A 16,773-nucleotide genomic window follows, 5' to 3' on the forward strand; every position below is an offset into this window, starting at 1 on the left:
TAAGTGTTTATGCATTAATTTAAATAGCATATCAAAAGTATAAATTTTTTTTATTTTTATTTTTTATTTTTTTTGGTAAAAGCAAGCAATTTATTTTTCAAAATTTTATAATGGAACCGTGAAACCAAACCGATCTTTAGGGTTTGATTTGGTTCAATACCATACCCCAACGGTTCTAGTTCTAATTTTTTAGGAACCGTTTGAAACGGTCGGTTCCGATTCCATCAAGAACCGTACAAAACCGAACTTTTTGCACCCCTAGATGTGTGATTTACTTACCAAGGAGTTAAAAAAAATTAAAAAATAAAAATAAAAAACGTATATGCAACTTATTTGATTGGACCTTTGACTTTGTACGTAGAGACAGCATGCCATATGACATTGGGAAAAGTTGTATGTTCCCGAAAAAAAAGAAAAGAAAATGCCATAGGAACACAAACACAGCAATTTTGGATGAAATAAATAGCTATATCTGATCTTCTATTAAAAAGAAAAAGTTCGATTATGTTAGAAGAGCACAATACAGAATCACATTTCTTATACATAAGAGCTCTTACAAAAATCAGAGCAACACAAGAACCTGCTTCTTTTCTTCCCTAACTGGTAACATCGATTTGTAACATGCATCGCATTCAACTCCTACATCTGAACTACGCTATCAAACATAAGCACAATCAGGAATGAACTTCAATCATGGTGGACTTCTCTTTCACTATTCAATTTTGAAGAGCACTGGTGCAATCCTGTCTCAATCATAAGTCATCGTCAAGAATTGTTGAGAATAATAGGCCCCGTACAAACTCGCACCTCTGGGCCTTCTCCTCTTGGTCCTTGTCTAATAAAGGAGACGGATGGATGTTTCTGCTGCAACGTAAAACGATCAAATTAAGTACCATGAGCAAATAAGTTAGTAACTCTAATGCTAAAAATCCAGTAAATGCCAAAGGTCCATTGTGCAATAAGTGTGAAGCATAAATCTGTTAAGAGATTGACATATCATTTCAGAAAGGGCATATAAACGTGACAGGTAATTTACAGGAAGGCCAAGAAGGGTTAACAAAGTAATAATGGAACTGTGAGTTCAATCCAGACTTCAGGACCAAAATTCATTGACAACATGGTGACATAAGATTTTAACAAAGAAATGATGAGACTACAGCTCAAACCATTACATCCTCCTGCCACTGGTTTTTATGTAAAGGTGCTTGGCTAGAGAACTTAGATTTCGTGATACTAACTAAGATCCATGAAGCATGGAGTGGATAACAAATCATTCTTGCTCAAACAAGGAACATAGTTACCATTTGGCCCTTTCTGAATAACAAGGGAGAAAAACCTGAACTCTGTCATAGACCTGCTCAAAATCTAGATGGTTTTATTTATTTCATTTATATTTGCTAGCCACCTGAGCCCACTTACGTTCTAATATTTCATTACTTTCTTGAATACACATCATCCTTAAACTTTCTTCGTCTTGATGGAGTCCAAGTGCTTCCTTCATTGTGCTGATTTTGTACGAAGGAGATGCGATGAAATAGAATTGAAAGATTCTTGGCCTGTGGACGGTATTATCTTCAAATCCCAAATCACTTCATAATGCAGACATATCTTGGATGCAGTGCTAATTGCTACTGAACATTTAGAGTCTAGGCTAAGAAGTGCGGAGCTCTAAAGCTTAGTTTTTGTCTGCAATTGCATACAACATGTGCACAGGGATTGCTTGCCCTTGGCCTTTAGCATAAAATTTTTAATTTTTTTTTTCATCTTTCCACTCATCCAATAATCGTAGTAGTGATTCTAACAATAATTTTGCCTTGAAGAAAAAAGGGATATAAACATGCCAATACACTATTCCAAGGCACGAAGATGGGATTAAACTGGGACACTGGCCTAGACCAATACTTGACGTTGCGGAATAGCACTGATAACCCATCAACTGGAGACTTCACCTACAAACTTCACAATAACAGCTAGTGGATCTTTGGGATAGCAGTGGTGGTAGTTGTGCTGGCAGCCACAGGTGGCGTCGAAGTGGGTCTTCTCTCTCTTCCTTCCCTCAGTTCTCTTTCTCCTTTCAACCACCTCACCACCACCACCAACCACGGCCACCACCTCGGCCGATCTACTCCCACAAGATTGATTATTGCTTAAAGACTTCTTATAGATCTAGTTCAAAAAAGTATAAAAACAGATGACAGCTCTTAACCAAAGTTCTTTCCTTTTTTATGCCATTATATGCATTATAGATCTATATATTCGTCTAGACCTGAGGGACCCTTTGTTTCATCTCCATATACCATGTCTTCACCATCAAGTTTTGAGCTTTTTCAATATTCTTACCTTTTGTTGCCTCTTCTTCGATTTGTAGACAAATGAAGACGCAACTGCTACATCTGGTTCACTTTATTAGCATCTCCTACATTCCATGTTCATTTCACTTGAATTTGGGTTATTTCATTTCATTTCATCCAAGGGCAATTTTGTCTATAAAATAAGGTCTTTTGGTAATTAAATGTCATTGTAAGGTTAACAAAGTCATTTCAGATGGAGGGATGAGCATTTTGGTCATATCATGTATTTTTCTGGACGGCGGGGGGCAAGTGACCAAACGTCAGGAGAACATGGAGCAAAATTTTTGAAAGGCTTGATCCATGTGTAATTAGGGAAAACCTTAAGGGAGGTCAGTGTATTTAACCCTTTTTTTAAGCAACCTGAAGTGCCAAATCTGAAACCTACTTTATTTAACACAATTTCAAATAATTTAATCAACGGAGGAACTTAACTTCTCTAACTCATATTAATTTTTTCACACACTGATGTAACTGAAACACTGGATCCTGTGCATCTCATGGATAAACAAACTTCTCAATTTTGGTTTTCCCAAATAAACAAAATACAAGCCCTTTCCAACATTCTCTACCTTCCAAATCCATGTTCGCTTCTCAATCAAAATCATCATCAGTGTACAGATCAAAACCAATACTTCTTAATAAAATCACCAGTAACCAATTAAAGTTCAAACACACACCCCCCCCCCCCCCCCCACACAAAAAAAAAACCCAAAAAAAAAAGGAATTGTTTGCACCCAAGAGGATTCGAACCTTACACCTGAGTAACCAATTAAACTCAACTTTGGATCTCATAAAGGTAAGCAGTTCTACCTTTTCTTTACCTATTCTTCTACTAGACATGTCAACGTACTAATGGGGACCAAGATTATTTTCTTCACATGCTACTTAAAGCCTATTTTACATAAATTCAATAAATTGATTGCATTAGACATAGCTTCTTTACTCATCAAACTTAACACAATGGAAAATATCCTCCTCCATTCCTTATACCTTAAACTGAAAACAATTCGGGACACTGAATTGGTTTAGTATAAAATTTCAATATATATATATATATATACACGCTTTGGATAAGTAAAATTTCATTAAAGGCGCTCAAGAGGGGAGCGCTCCCAAGGACAGGCTCCCCTCAAGGACAGTTGATTCTAGTATACTAGAAATATCAGTAACAACTTCCGAGGACTCAGACATTTAAGTGAACAGCATCAGAAGAAAGAAGCAGATGATATAAGAATCATTTGTCGCTCATAAGTTCACCAAAGAACAAAATTTCTGTAAGGTTATTCTTAGAAAATATTACACAGCCAAATGCTCAATGAAATAAAAATTTAAGCAACTTAAAATTCAAAATATGCTACCTACTTCATTTTAAGACAGGCTTACAAATAATTTAAATAATGAAATCAAAAGAGAAACTGAAATTTTCTAATTCCTGCCAATGCTGTCAAACTCTAATATCACTGAGATACTGCATCCTGCTTCTCCTCTCACTAATTCAAAACTAGCCAAGCAGATAATTAAACAGAAGCAGGAGAATACATAGTTATTAAAGGCTTTAAGCGTGCTAAGGAATCAAGGTCTCCTATAGCTTAAGCATAGATGCATCATAAGGTGCAAGTATAAGGAAGTTGCACTGTGAAATAAATGTATATTTGTAATAGAATTCAACATATGCAACAAAAAGTACCCAAATATATATATATATAAAGTATTTTATATTTTGGCAATATCAATTAAGAGGCTTAGCTAAATCGAAATACATATAGTCCTTGAATTTGCAATTGCATTCAACTAAATCAAATACCATGTGAATGTTCAATAATTGAAAGTCTATAACCATGTAAATTTTAACATATATTATGTTATTATAAATGGAATCAAGCACCATACACGTGTAATTCAAGAGAATGCCTATGAATCCCAAACACCAGATATATGATATTATTGAATAATGATTCTATTGTATAAGAACATGTCATGACAAAAAACACGAAAAATATGATTGGATGACTTAAAAAGCATATGCTTGAGAGCTTTATACGCGCCTGATTGAAATGAACTGTCTAATAATATGGTTGGGCCTTGATGAGATTGGAAACTTTTTGGGGCCTAGGTGATCCTTTAACAACTATGGGAGCATTAGAGCATCAAATCTTGAAGGGAAAAGAAAAACAAAGAAGTGTGTCTAAAAGTATTTTGAATCTGAAAAACTCATATCTCAAAAACCCGAATTATGAATCTTTTCTTTAGAAAACCCCCTTTATAATAAGTAAACTGCCATTTAATTGGAAAAAGTAACGATCTCTGCACAAGATTGCTCTCCACTTAGATTTAAATATTTAATTCCTAAAATAGAAAACATCTTCCTAAGCCTCGTAATTGATGAGTGAAGATGCAAAAGTATGGCAACTTGGGTTCAAGAAATTTTAAACTCATTGGGTCAAAAAATCCACACTTGTTAGAGAGAGAGAGAGAGAGAGAGAGAGAGAGAGAGATGGTATCTATAAAAACTAGAACAATCACATTTTATATAAGAGCAAAAAGACAAGAAATCAAACAAATCTGGAATCTGCTGATGTACAACAGAGAAGAAGAGAAGACAACATGGAATCTGCTATGTGATTGCAATAAAAAGAGTAGATTGCATTTACTATAATATGAAAATCAAGTACAGAGAAGCTTTGAGGTAGAAACTGCATTTCACAGTCATGGATGCTTGAAGTGTTCGCCCGATGAATTTGTGCACATACAACAGAGAGAGAGAGAGAGAGACACTACTACAAAAATGACCTTTTGTGACGAAAATTTTAACAACAAAATCGATTTCGTCACTAGAGGTAGCTCTTTAGCAACCACTGTAATCTTTGTCACAAAAAGAATATGTTTTAGTGACGTGGTATAAGATTAGTCACTATTTGTTTGGCGGGAAGAGAAATTGTCCCGCAATTTATATATTAATGACTAAAAATGATATCGTCTCTACTATTTTTTCTTTATGCTACGTCGTATTCCTTAAATTTTAAGAATTAAACATTCTAAAAATTACCTTATCTAATCTTCACTCATAAAAATAAACAATACATCGTCGAATACCCAATTATTTTCCCCCAAAAATTTCCCCTCAATTTCCCATTGCCCCCAAATTCCACACGATTTCTCATCGTGAATACATATGACTGTCCACAAGGGCCACAACAATGCAGAGAGTGAATACCAATCACCGATCGAGCATCGTAGTCGGTGGTGCATCTGGACAACATCTCCTTTTCGCCGGTTAAAATATCCGACAGGGTGATTGCCAGCCAACAGCCAAGGTATGGAATTTGTGTCGTTGAATCATTCGTAGAGTTCAAAAATTAGGGCTTGGGTTTTATAAATTTTTCAAGCGATCACTTTATCTCAAACCCTAGCACTCTCTTGATCTGCAGGCCTTTCAATCACCTTTGTCTTGGTTATTCGATCGAACTATCAGAGACACCACCAGTGAGTTCGATTACTCCTTATTTCTTTGTAATATTCCAGCGTGGGTTGTTTACTCCTTTCTTCCTTAGTCATAAAGGATCATAGCTGACAGTGACCGACTCAAAGCGAGTCGTTTCTACTCATAATGCTCTCTGTCGTTGGGGCTAAAAATCGCCTTTTATTTCATTTTTTATATACTGTCTTATTTCACTCACTGATTTCTCTGACGGTTGCTTGGGGCTAAAAATAGTGGAGTTGCTTTTCTTTGATACTATTCTTTTGTAGCAGATTCTAGGGAAAATATAACTCTGATTTACTTCAAAAGAAGTTGTTTTTTCTTCCCAAATTTGGTAACTCTCTACATTTGCAAACTTTTCAATCACCTTTGTCTAACAAAATTCCCTATATGATACCTGCCTCATTGATAGTAGGATGTACCTGTAGGAATTTTGTGTGGATGTGCTTTGCTTTTCTGGGTTTGCCTCATCCTTACGCCTCCAATAAACCTTATCGTCTCATCTCATCTCATCTTCTAGTCACTAGGGAACACTAACAGATTCCATAAACATTATGACTAATATCATTTGAAATTAACCTTTTTTTAAACAAAATATCACTTGCAATTTGATTTTATAAAGTACTACACACCACAATTGGGTTCTGTTATGTGATTGAAGTCTTCAAGACCCATTTTTGTATAAAGACTCATTTTTTTTTTTGTTTCTCTTATTCAACTCCTACACCTCCAATCAACGGTGTAATTGAAACTATTTTATTGAGTTTGATTGTTTTGAAGTATTTGATATTATTGTATTGACTGAAACTTCGAGAGAGATGAGAAAAAGAGAAAGGAAGAAATTGTTTTTGGGATTTTTGTTTGGAACATCGACTTCTCTCAGACAGACACGTCTTTCAGGATAATGGGGTTACCTTTTGTTTGCTTTATATATTTGAGATTCTTAGTCTATGGTTCCAGTGATGAAAGTTATTTCTGCAGAATCTTTTTAGTTTAAGATCCTTGACATTTTTTTTCAACAATTATCTCTCTTTTTCTAATTCATTAATGCTGATCATTTGGTTAGTGTTACTAATGGTACAATCACCACCATTTGAATTTACATGATCCACTTAAAATAGAGTCACTAATTTAATTTTTTCTTATCTGTTATATATTGTATATGTACCACTTGGTAAAGACACTAACATTGTTCTTGTACTTCTTTTTCATTATATTTGTAGGCTTGATTATTCTTAAAATTAGACGAGGTTTTTTACTGATGATCGACTTAGAGCTTTGGTAAGAAAGTCTAAAGTTGGGTTATGTTGTCGCCATTTCTATTAGCTTTTGTTTGAAACATAATTTTCTTATTTTTCTCGTAGTTGGATTAGTTTTGTTCTTTTAAGGTTTATTAATATTTATAACTTCTTTTTTTTATGTTAATAATGACGCATTTTACGTAGAACTTTAGAACTTTTAATTCCTTATTTGCATATCATAAAATTTCTCATTTAGTCAAAGTAATTATTTGCCTTAATTCACATTGTTTGTGACATTCACAAATATATTTTGTCAGGAAAAGTAGCCCTTTAGTAAAACGAAATTGGGCTAAATTGTACACTATTATTTGGTTTCACACTTCCTATCAGAATGATTCTGATCCAATGATTTTTTTCCAATGCTAGGGCTGACAAAGTAGAGAAGAAAATAGAAGAGATGAGACAAGAGGTGCAAGGGATGAGGCAAGACATGCAGCAGCAAATTCAAGAGAAAGAGGAAGGCAATACTTGCGTTTAATGCAAATATTGGGCAGCCTCCCCCTCCATTACAAAATTAATCTAGTTAGAGCTTTAGAACAATTTTTTTTAAAATTAAGACAACTATTTTAGGACTTTGAATACTTTCTTGAAGATTCTTGTTTTTCAATAGTGAACTTATTGTTTTTGGGATGATGCATCTATATTTCTTATGCCCATCTCTTAATTTTTTTGAAAACTCTCTTGCTTGACATATATTGGATATGGTTTGTGGAAAGGCTGCTTTATGGTAAGTTAGCTCTCTTATATTCAATTTAATTTTTATAATTATTTGTTTTATAAATTATTTATTTATTTTTTACTTGGGATACACTTTATTTTGCAGGTAGTTCATCTTGCTAAGATCGTTGCTGCTTTGTTGGAGTGTTCTATGGAGGTAAAGATTGCCTACCTTGTTTTTGTTAGTACTAGGGGTTCAGTTGCAACATAATCTATGGCATTTTCTTGAACATGGCATTTTGGTAAGGTGAAGTAATGTTATGAATGTGCAGAAGCCATAATTACTTCATTAATGATGGATTTTTTTATTTTATTTTATTTATTGTTATTGTTAGTTCATGTTTAATGTTTTCTTTAATGATGTACTGATATGTATACACAATATTCTAATGGCCTTTATCTTTTCTAATTGTAGAGCGATTGATTGGGATGACATGAAGAAAATGAAGTACTCAAGGAAACAACAAACTAAAGTGATGAGATTCAAGATGAAGGACTTTGTGCTGCTGCCATATATAGAGAGTTGGGAGGTTTTTTTTTATTTTTTATTTTTTTTATGTTTTAGTTTGGTCTTTTGTATTAGACTATAGGTAATTTAGTTTATATTTTGTCTTAGAATTGAACTAGTGTAGAAATTTAATCAAATTTATGTCAAGTTTGTATTTGAACGCAGAATTATTATGTATTTGATAATAAAATTTATTATTATGTTTAAATTTGTGTTGCAATATGGAGTTTCAAAAGTGTACAGTTGAATTTGTGTTGCTATTTATAATTTTTTAATATTAGCAGCAACGATAAGTAGTTCATAAAGCATGCAAAAATTGGTTTTTTGCAACGAAAGTCATTTGTCACTAGGTAAGTTAGTGACGAAAACTTTCGTTGCTAATGTCCAATAAATTGTGACAAACATTTTAGTCGCTAAAACGCAAACAGATGTGACGAAATTTTTTGTCACTTCTACCTTAGCTAGTAATGACGAACTTGTCATTCGTCACTATAGATCAACTGAGACACTTATATAGCAACGACATAGCGACGAATGATTTTTCGTCACTAAACACTTTTAGCAATGAAAATTTAGCTTTCTGCTACGAAAAAAAATGTCGCTAAAGGTTACTTTTGTTGTAGTGAGAGAGAGAGAGAGAGAGAGAGAGAGAGAGAGAGAAGGGGGGAGAGGGGGGGGGGGGGGGGGGGGGTGTTGGGAAGGGGGGGAAGTGAGGCTTAGATTTGAAGTTCTCACCTTTTGGTAAAATACAGAATAATTATTTTGTGACTTGTATGTTACCTTTTAATGACTTTGGTACTTCTAATTTAAAAGTCATATTAGGTTCGAAGCACCTTTAAGGCATTTATGAGTCAACGAGTGTGCCGACAGATTTTGGTGTATTAATATATTCAAGTATCTAACAATGCAACAACATATAGTCAACAAAAATGGAGAATCCCCATATTATGATAAGCTGATTCTTGCAAGATGCTATTCAATATTGTGTGATCGTACGATTAGTTGCATATTCAGAACTATTCTGTTTGATCGTACCCTATACAGATCAGTTGCATATTTAGAACTATTCTCTCAAATTTTGGAGCAAAAGCAAAGGAAACCAGTTGCAAAGAGCAAGCAAGGTCCAGAATAGTGACACCCATAAAGCACAAATACTTGTATAAGCGCATCACATCTCGTACCAGATTTTTATCGGACACTGATATCCCCACATATACATGTCTCAAACTTCCTAAATGTATCCACAATTAGAAAATAATATATTTTATTTCAAACACTTACTTAATGCTTCTTATTATATTTTGGAACATATGTCTTAACACATTTTAAATGTTAAAGTGCAATATTTCTGATATAGTATTTAGAGTATAATTGTTAAGTAAAAGCATAACAAGGGTTTCAAATACTTAAAGACTTTCCTAGAAGAGAAGTATTGGGATGTAATGAGAATATATCATATCAAATCATCCTAAGGTCCATGTCCAGGAAAAATAACTCATTTCTCCTAAAATAATTGCAGATTTATTAAGTACTCGTTTGTCCTAAAAAAATTCTGCAAGCAAATGTCAGTCATAATATCTGTAACTATATAACAAAACAAACAAACAATTATTAGGGCAAATTGTACAAAAACCCACTGAACTATTAATCTTTTGCATCAAACCCCCCTTAACTACTTTCTGAGCCCAAAACAACTACTCCATCTTTCAAATTGAGCAAAATGACCCCATGCTGTCAAATGACCACTAAGTCTCCGTTAATTTACGCATCATAATTAGTAAAGAGCCTCTCGTCATCAACTTAAAAAAAAAAAAAAATACAAATAAAATGCAGAATACCAATAAACATAGAATGCATTTAGCCGACCCCAAGTAGTTGGGAAAAAGACTTGGTGGTGGTGGTTGCTGCACCAATAAGGACCCCATAATAAACAAATTACATTCAATATGACACTGTATTGTTTGGAGCTATTATAGGTATTTTACAAATTATTTATTTAATTTTTTCAAGTTCATTACCAGGGATACTTAAATAATTTCATGTGGTAAATTAATAGAGACTAAACGACCATCTAATGTAGGGGTTATTTAATTTTTTTTTTATTTATAAGTAATAATAAAGCGTTCAAAAGGGGAACGCGTCCCTAGAACAATAATGTAGGGGTTATTTAATTTTAATTTTAATTTTTATACATAATGTACATACATGTTTATATCATACAGTATCAAATTTGTTGTGCCATTGTGGCTACATTATCTTGTATCCACATCTCGTGTATGTGTCCGTGCTTCATAGTGGCACTCATATATTTATATATGGTTCTTTACTTTTGTTCTATTGATGAAAAACTTATAGTTCAAAAATTTCCATCGGGCAAGACCAACCACTGGGAGATGATGTGAGCATCCAATGTATGGATTATGATTTGATTGTCTTGGAGCAACAACTACCCAAATTAACTTATCAGAGAAAAAGTAATATGGAGTATAGCAAAGTTTCAGCTGCCATAGTCTTTACAAAATCTAGTGCAAGGTCGAGAAACGACCAACACATATAGCTTAAATTCATTTCTATGTCATGGCTTAAAACTGAAAAAGACATCCACTAAGCAAGAACACTCCTAAAAACTATCAAAACAGAAGCTGACTCATACCAGGTTGCAGCCTTGATTCAAGGAATTTAGTAAAATAAATGATAATCAATGAATCAATATGATTTAGTTTATTTAATTTCCACCGTGATATTTTTCCATTCATAGTTCAAAACAAACCTGACATTCCTTTAAGCAAATGCTAATTTAATCTCAGAAGCTTCAGCATACAAGTCAATCAATTCGTTGCTGAGAGAAACCTACAACAAGCACTCCCCTTCCTAACCCCCACGAAAATTGACCACCAAAAGGACATAGATAGAGAGATGTAGAATACTCTCAAATGGGGACCAAATTAGCAACATGCTACAAAATTAGGAAATATGAAACACATATATATCATGAAATGGGCTGCTGTCAATTAAAATTTCAGTGTTAAATGAAGGTATTAACTAATGCCACAAATCATAACAAATTCTATTTTTTTACCAAAGAAAAAAGAACTTCTGAACCCTTACTGTGATTATACTTAACCTCCCATGTCATGCATTTTGAATGTATACTAATATACTATAGAATAATGCAATATTTCCTACCAAACTTAAAACCGCCTTCAAGAATATGATTGACTTTTGTAAGTATCAACCATGTACCAATATTTTTTTTTTGAATATGTAGTATAGACTATATACCAATTATAATGGCAATGGAGAAATCAGTTGACATTGGTAGTGGCAGGTTATAGGAGGTGGGTATCTGTCACAGAGAACTACATCAGAGGGAAGGAGAGTCTTAATTTCAAAGTAAAGGGCAAGATCTCATAATTGTTAGATACCGCAGGGATGTCAACTAGTTTAACCTAAAATTATGCTCTCATATATGTGACACCACCTGGTCATCATGAGGTGTTAATCTCCTATAACTAACCCTTGACAACTTCTCCATTAAAGAACAAATTCAATGGGCAGTTGAAAATGCTTAATTTTTCTTTAGAATAAACAAAATAAACCCCTTAAATGCCTAACAAAAAACTACAAAATAAAACCCTTAAATGCCTAACAAAAAACTAAGTAGAACTTTATATCCAACATCTAGAAAGCAAACCTTAACAACAGAGTCTGCTCCATACTAAGATATATAGCATAAAGCATAATCAGACAAGTTACGATGTTACCCGGAAGGAGTTGGAAATTATGGAGAGTTTGTCATACCTTTCTAACACACTATCATCCAAGCTTTTCTCTCCCATGCTTTCTTCAGTTGACAAATTAGGCTGTATATTTTCCGGCTCATCAGCTGGGGTCGGATTATAGAGAAATGAGGACAGCAGTGGATCAGGAGCCATATTGGAGGAAGCAACCACAGAAGAAGACCCCTCAAGTAAAAATTGTAGATGTTCATCTTGCAACTCCTTCCTCAATAAAGATAGAATCGAATGAGATTCACCGTAGTTGAGTTTCTTTTTGTGCATAGCGTAACCTTCGGTTAAGGAATTCAGAAGATATCATCCACTCTTCTTTTATGATTATTTTTAATAAATAAATAGGTCAACTCATCCATCCCCGTAATGACTAAAATAAAGATTATAATGACAAATGCCGAATGAGGAAGAAAGGGCTCAAAGTGTAACAAACTTGAAAATTTTTAAAAAAACGAGGGGGAGCTAAAAATTGTGCAACAACAACAAAGAAAGAAAGCCTTTTCCCAAATAATTTAAAAATAAATAAATTGCAAGAAAACCAAACCTAAAAAACATTAAACATAGGAACACTTGAAATGACAAACAGGGATGTTCTACAAATAAATTAGTATCATTGCAGGAGGTAAGGGACCTTTGACTACAAAGATATTAACCTATTGCTTTCAATAAACTAGAAGATCCCAACCGAGTATGTGCTTGTGTAAAACAAGGTCAAAAAGATAAATTCAAAGCAAACTACAAAAATATTGATCAGAGATCTTTATGAAATTATCAGAATGTAGCTCCTTCATGACAATATATGTGTGTGTATCTTGTGTTGTTTATTGCATTAAATGACCTACTCAATTCAGAGTTGTGATCATTACAATCTTTAGAAAATACCCATTAAAAGATAAAACAAAAAGGGCTAGCCCAGTGCACGAGACTCCTACCATTGCAAGGTTTGGGGAGGGTTAGATGTACTCACCCACGTGTGGAGACATTATTTCTCGTTTCAAACATGCAACCTCCCGGTCACAATGAGCAATCTTACCGCTGTGCCAAGGCTCACCCTAATTAAAAGATAGAACAAGAAAAGAAAATACTAAAGCCAAAAAGTGCAACTATAAACCACTTGGTGGTGGATACTAATTTAGTTACTTGAATTAAAGTTTCACAAGCATTTTCCCACCAAAATTTTGTATATATGTAATGTCATCCGAAATCAAGAGAAAATGGAATGTGAATGAACGTCACCCAAACAATCAGTAGCCACCATTTTTACATAACCATGTGAATGCATAAACCACTTTATGCCAATAGAGCTGTGATTTAATAAACCAATGAACATTTAAGAATCATTTCCATTAGGGAAGTGATATCCGCGCTTCACTTTTGAGCTTGGTGGTACTTTTTCCATTTACTGCAAGAAAAAAGAAAAAAAAAATATATGGAGTCCATTTATTTAAAAGTGGAGTGTGGATATCGCCTCCCTTTCCATTTTCCTGAATATGTATACGGTTTCTCAAACAAATAAACTTTTGGAGCAAGTGGCATGTGAAAGGTCATCATTAGAACATCTAGTAAACGCCACAAAACTGAATCAAGAAAAATTGAACCATTGCTAACTCAAATAAAAATATATATATAAAGGATATCCTTAAGATATTTGCATGTTTGGTGATTATGTGACCAACTGCATTTGTCCCCACCTTTGCATCACAAACAGGACAGATCTGCAAATATATAACAAACTCTGGCATAAACAGGTATACTTGAGAAAGTAAATTAGAGAGAAAAAACACACACTATCTAAGAAAATCCCCTGTGCCCTTCTTTAACGTTATAGATTAAGCAGCAAATTCATATGCACTATAACTAAGATTTGAAAACAACCATGAAGTCTGATATTCTTACATGCAAATTGGACAAAACAATCAATAAATCTCCATGTTATAACAGGTTGCTAAAATTTATCCTCCAAATCAAAACCCTTGCTTTTTCCAAGCTCATTTTGACATTTTTTTTTATAAAAAAAATTAAATTAAATAATTAGTCTCCAAGTTAGGTTGGAAAGTGGATTAATCCATTCAATGTATCTCATCTCATGTCAGACATTAGAAAATTCAGATTTGAAACTCCTGAGCATTACCATATCAAACTATCCTAATTTATAGGCCATATCAATACCAAGTAATAAAAGCCTAACCAATTCAAGATTTATAATCTCACAAATCATATCTGGCACAGATTCACAGTGCACTGCTGCCCCCCTTACATTTTAGACTTTGATGTATTGCTAGCCATATATTACCAATATAGTAAATCTATGTCTGACTTTCCGTAGGATAACATACAACCCAAAGGAGTAAATTTAAAAGCATCCAATGAGCCACCCAGATAAGCAACACTGCAGCTAGTTACTATAAAACAGTGTCACTTTCTGGTTGAGAACATTGTAGACTTGTGAAAACACACACTGTCAATATTATGATGCATGGCAGTGCATGACTTAAACGCCACTAAGGGGCCTATGCTCTAACAGCGGAATATAAAGGTTCAAAATGCATTTACTAAAAATAAATTAAAATTAATAATAATAATTTCACGGGGTTTGACACAATTCTAGAGTTAGGGCGGAGCCTAACTCATGGCAAGCTGGGCATGTTTAACCTGAGGTGCATACAATAGTCCAAACTCTCAAACTCACTATAACGGTCGGGAACATTTCTTACACTTGAATCTAAGTATCTAACTCATGGTCATGGCAACCCTAAATTCTTATCGAAAAGGAGGGTTCCATCTAAATTTCATTAAAAATATATATATATTACTAAAAAAGGAGGATGCCATCTATTTTAAGAATTAATTTCCAAAATGCGAGAGAACAAGCAAGTTCCATCAACAGGGTAACTCCTCTATAAGGTGGGTGAGGCTAATTTGGGTTCAACAACAGAAATTAATTGAACTATTCAACTCTGACCTAGATGCCCAATCCACCTCAACCCAACTTTGGAATATGACACAGACTTAACCTAGCCTGGCCAATACCTTAAAACTGTATAGCTAAAACTAAACCAGGTTGGGTTCAGACATCTAAATTAAGCATCAGAGAGCTTCCATCAGGTAAACACGAAGATTTTATCATCCACAAAGATACATGGTCACATAAACATACATACACACAGATGCATAAAGATAATTATAGTTACAGATTCAGTAAAATTTAAGATGGGAGAAATACCCCAGATATGACATCCGTGTGATGATCATCATCCATATGGTAGCACAATCCGACGAGGTCGAAGTCGTCCAAACAAAAGGGGCATACCAATTCCGACTTTTCATCATCATCATCGTCGTCCTCAATATTTACAACATCAATCTCATAATCTGATTCGACAATCAACATGATTCAGCAGTATCAGAGCATATGTGTATAATCACTCTAATATACCAATCACTGACTGAAAAAAACGTAGTAAAAGAGGGAAAAAAAATCTCTTTCTGTCTGTGTATATAGAGAGACCTAGAATTCAAATTTTTACACTGATGACTCACCAGATGATCTTTCAGGGGTAGTGTGGTCTGTAGATATGGAGAAACCAGAGTTCCACATATCATCATCCATTGAAATTCAGAAAAAATTTCTGGAGAATTTTACGGGGTCTATCTATTCACACAACGTGTGAGTATGTGTGTGTATAATCCGAGGGTTTTAGCGATGCTCTTTCTCTCTCTAAAAATAATAAAGAAAGCAAAGCGCGCGCACAAGTAGAGAGAGAGAGCGCGGACCGGAAAACGCCAGTGGGAATGAGAAATATCAGAGGGCTTCGGGTCGTGACTACTGTTGCATGCTTATTGAACACGAATCCGATTTCATAAATAACCGTGGGCTCCCGCGTAATTTCATAAACTACCCTCGACGACCAGGACCCAACTCATTCCATTCTTGACTTTTGGACCCATTTTCACCTCCTGTTGGCTCATTGTTTTTAGTTCCAAATTTCCAATAGTAATACTACTTTTTTTTTTTTTTTTTTTTTCAATCCAAATTTCCCATACTTACAATCCCAATTTCTTGACATTATTATTGGGTCACACTGTTACGTAATGTTTTAAAAATGAATTAAGAACAGTTGACAATTGTACAACGAGTTGTCAGTCATAAAAAATTATATGATGACTTTTATTTATTAATACTTGGTGGATCAGTTAAATTTAGATTTTTAAATTGAAAAAAATGGTCCAACAATAGTGTATTAATATATTACAAAAAAATTTCAATATAAACTTTCATTAGATTAGTCCACCACATGTTAAATGGATAAGGATCACTTAATAATTTCTAGTCAGTTGGATAGACTCATACTCATAACTCATGGGTAAGGAATCATTTTTGTAGTTTTCAAACTTGTTTACCTATTTTCAAAGAATTTTATTTTATTTTATTTTATTTATTTTATTTTGTAGAGATATAGACAAATAGGCTCTTAGTCTTCCACAACTAGGGATGGCAACGGGGTAGTTTTAGGCGAGAACGTCATCCCCATCCCCATTTAGCAAGCTACTCCTATTCTTGTACAAAATCGTCTATTAAATGGGATTGAGCGGGTAGGGCGGGAGCAAGGCAGAGATGGATTTTGTA

General features: G+C 34.1%; 1 protein-coding gene across 2 annotated transcripts; it reads right to left on the minus strand.

Moving 5' to 3' along the window:
* Positions 1-447: 447 nt before the first annotated feature.
* On the minus strand, positions 448-15,977 carry LOC132306274 (protein DEHYDRATION-INDUCED 19 homolog 4-like). Of its 2 annotated transcripts, none has more exons than XM_059803609.1 (5): positions 15,687-15,977; positions 15,370-15,518; positions 13,784-13,861; positions 12,157-12,419; positions 448-861 (listed from the first exon to the last, which is right to left on the minus strand). In XM_059803609.1, the coding sequence occupies exons 1-5, from the start codon at positions 15,754-15,756 to the stop codon at positions 753-755; spliced, it is 669 nt and encodes a 222-aa protein (XP_059659592.1). In that variant the 5' UTR covers positions 15,757-15,977; the 3' UTR covers positions 448-752. The 2 variants fall into 2 exon arrangements, with proteins under 2 accessions (XP_059659592.1, XP_059659591.1); XM_059803608.1 differs by having other exon boundaries at positions 448-864; positions 15,687-15,976.
* Positions 15,978-16,773: the final 796 nt, after the last annotated feature.

This window comes from Cornus florida, unplaced genomic scaffold (genome assembly GCF_030987335.1).
Source record: "Cornus florida cultivar Cherokee Brave unplaced genomic scaffold, ASM3098733v1 CherokeeBrave_3.0.0_Hap2_Chr05, whole genome shotgun sequence".
Lineage (NCBI taxonomy): Eukaryota > Viridiplantae > Streptophyta > Magnoliopsida > Cornales > Cornaceae > Cornus > Cornus florida.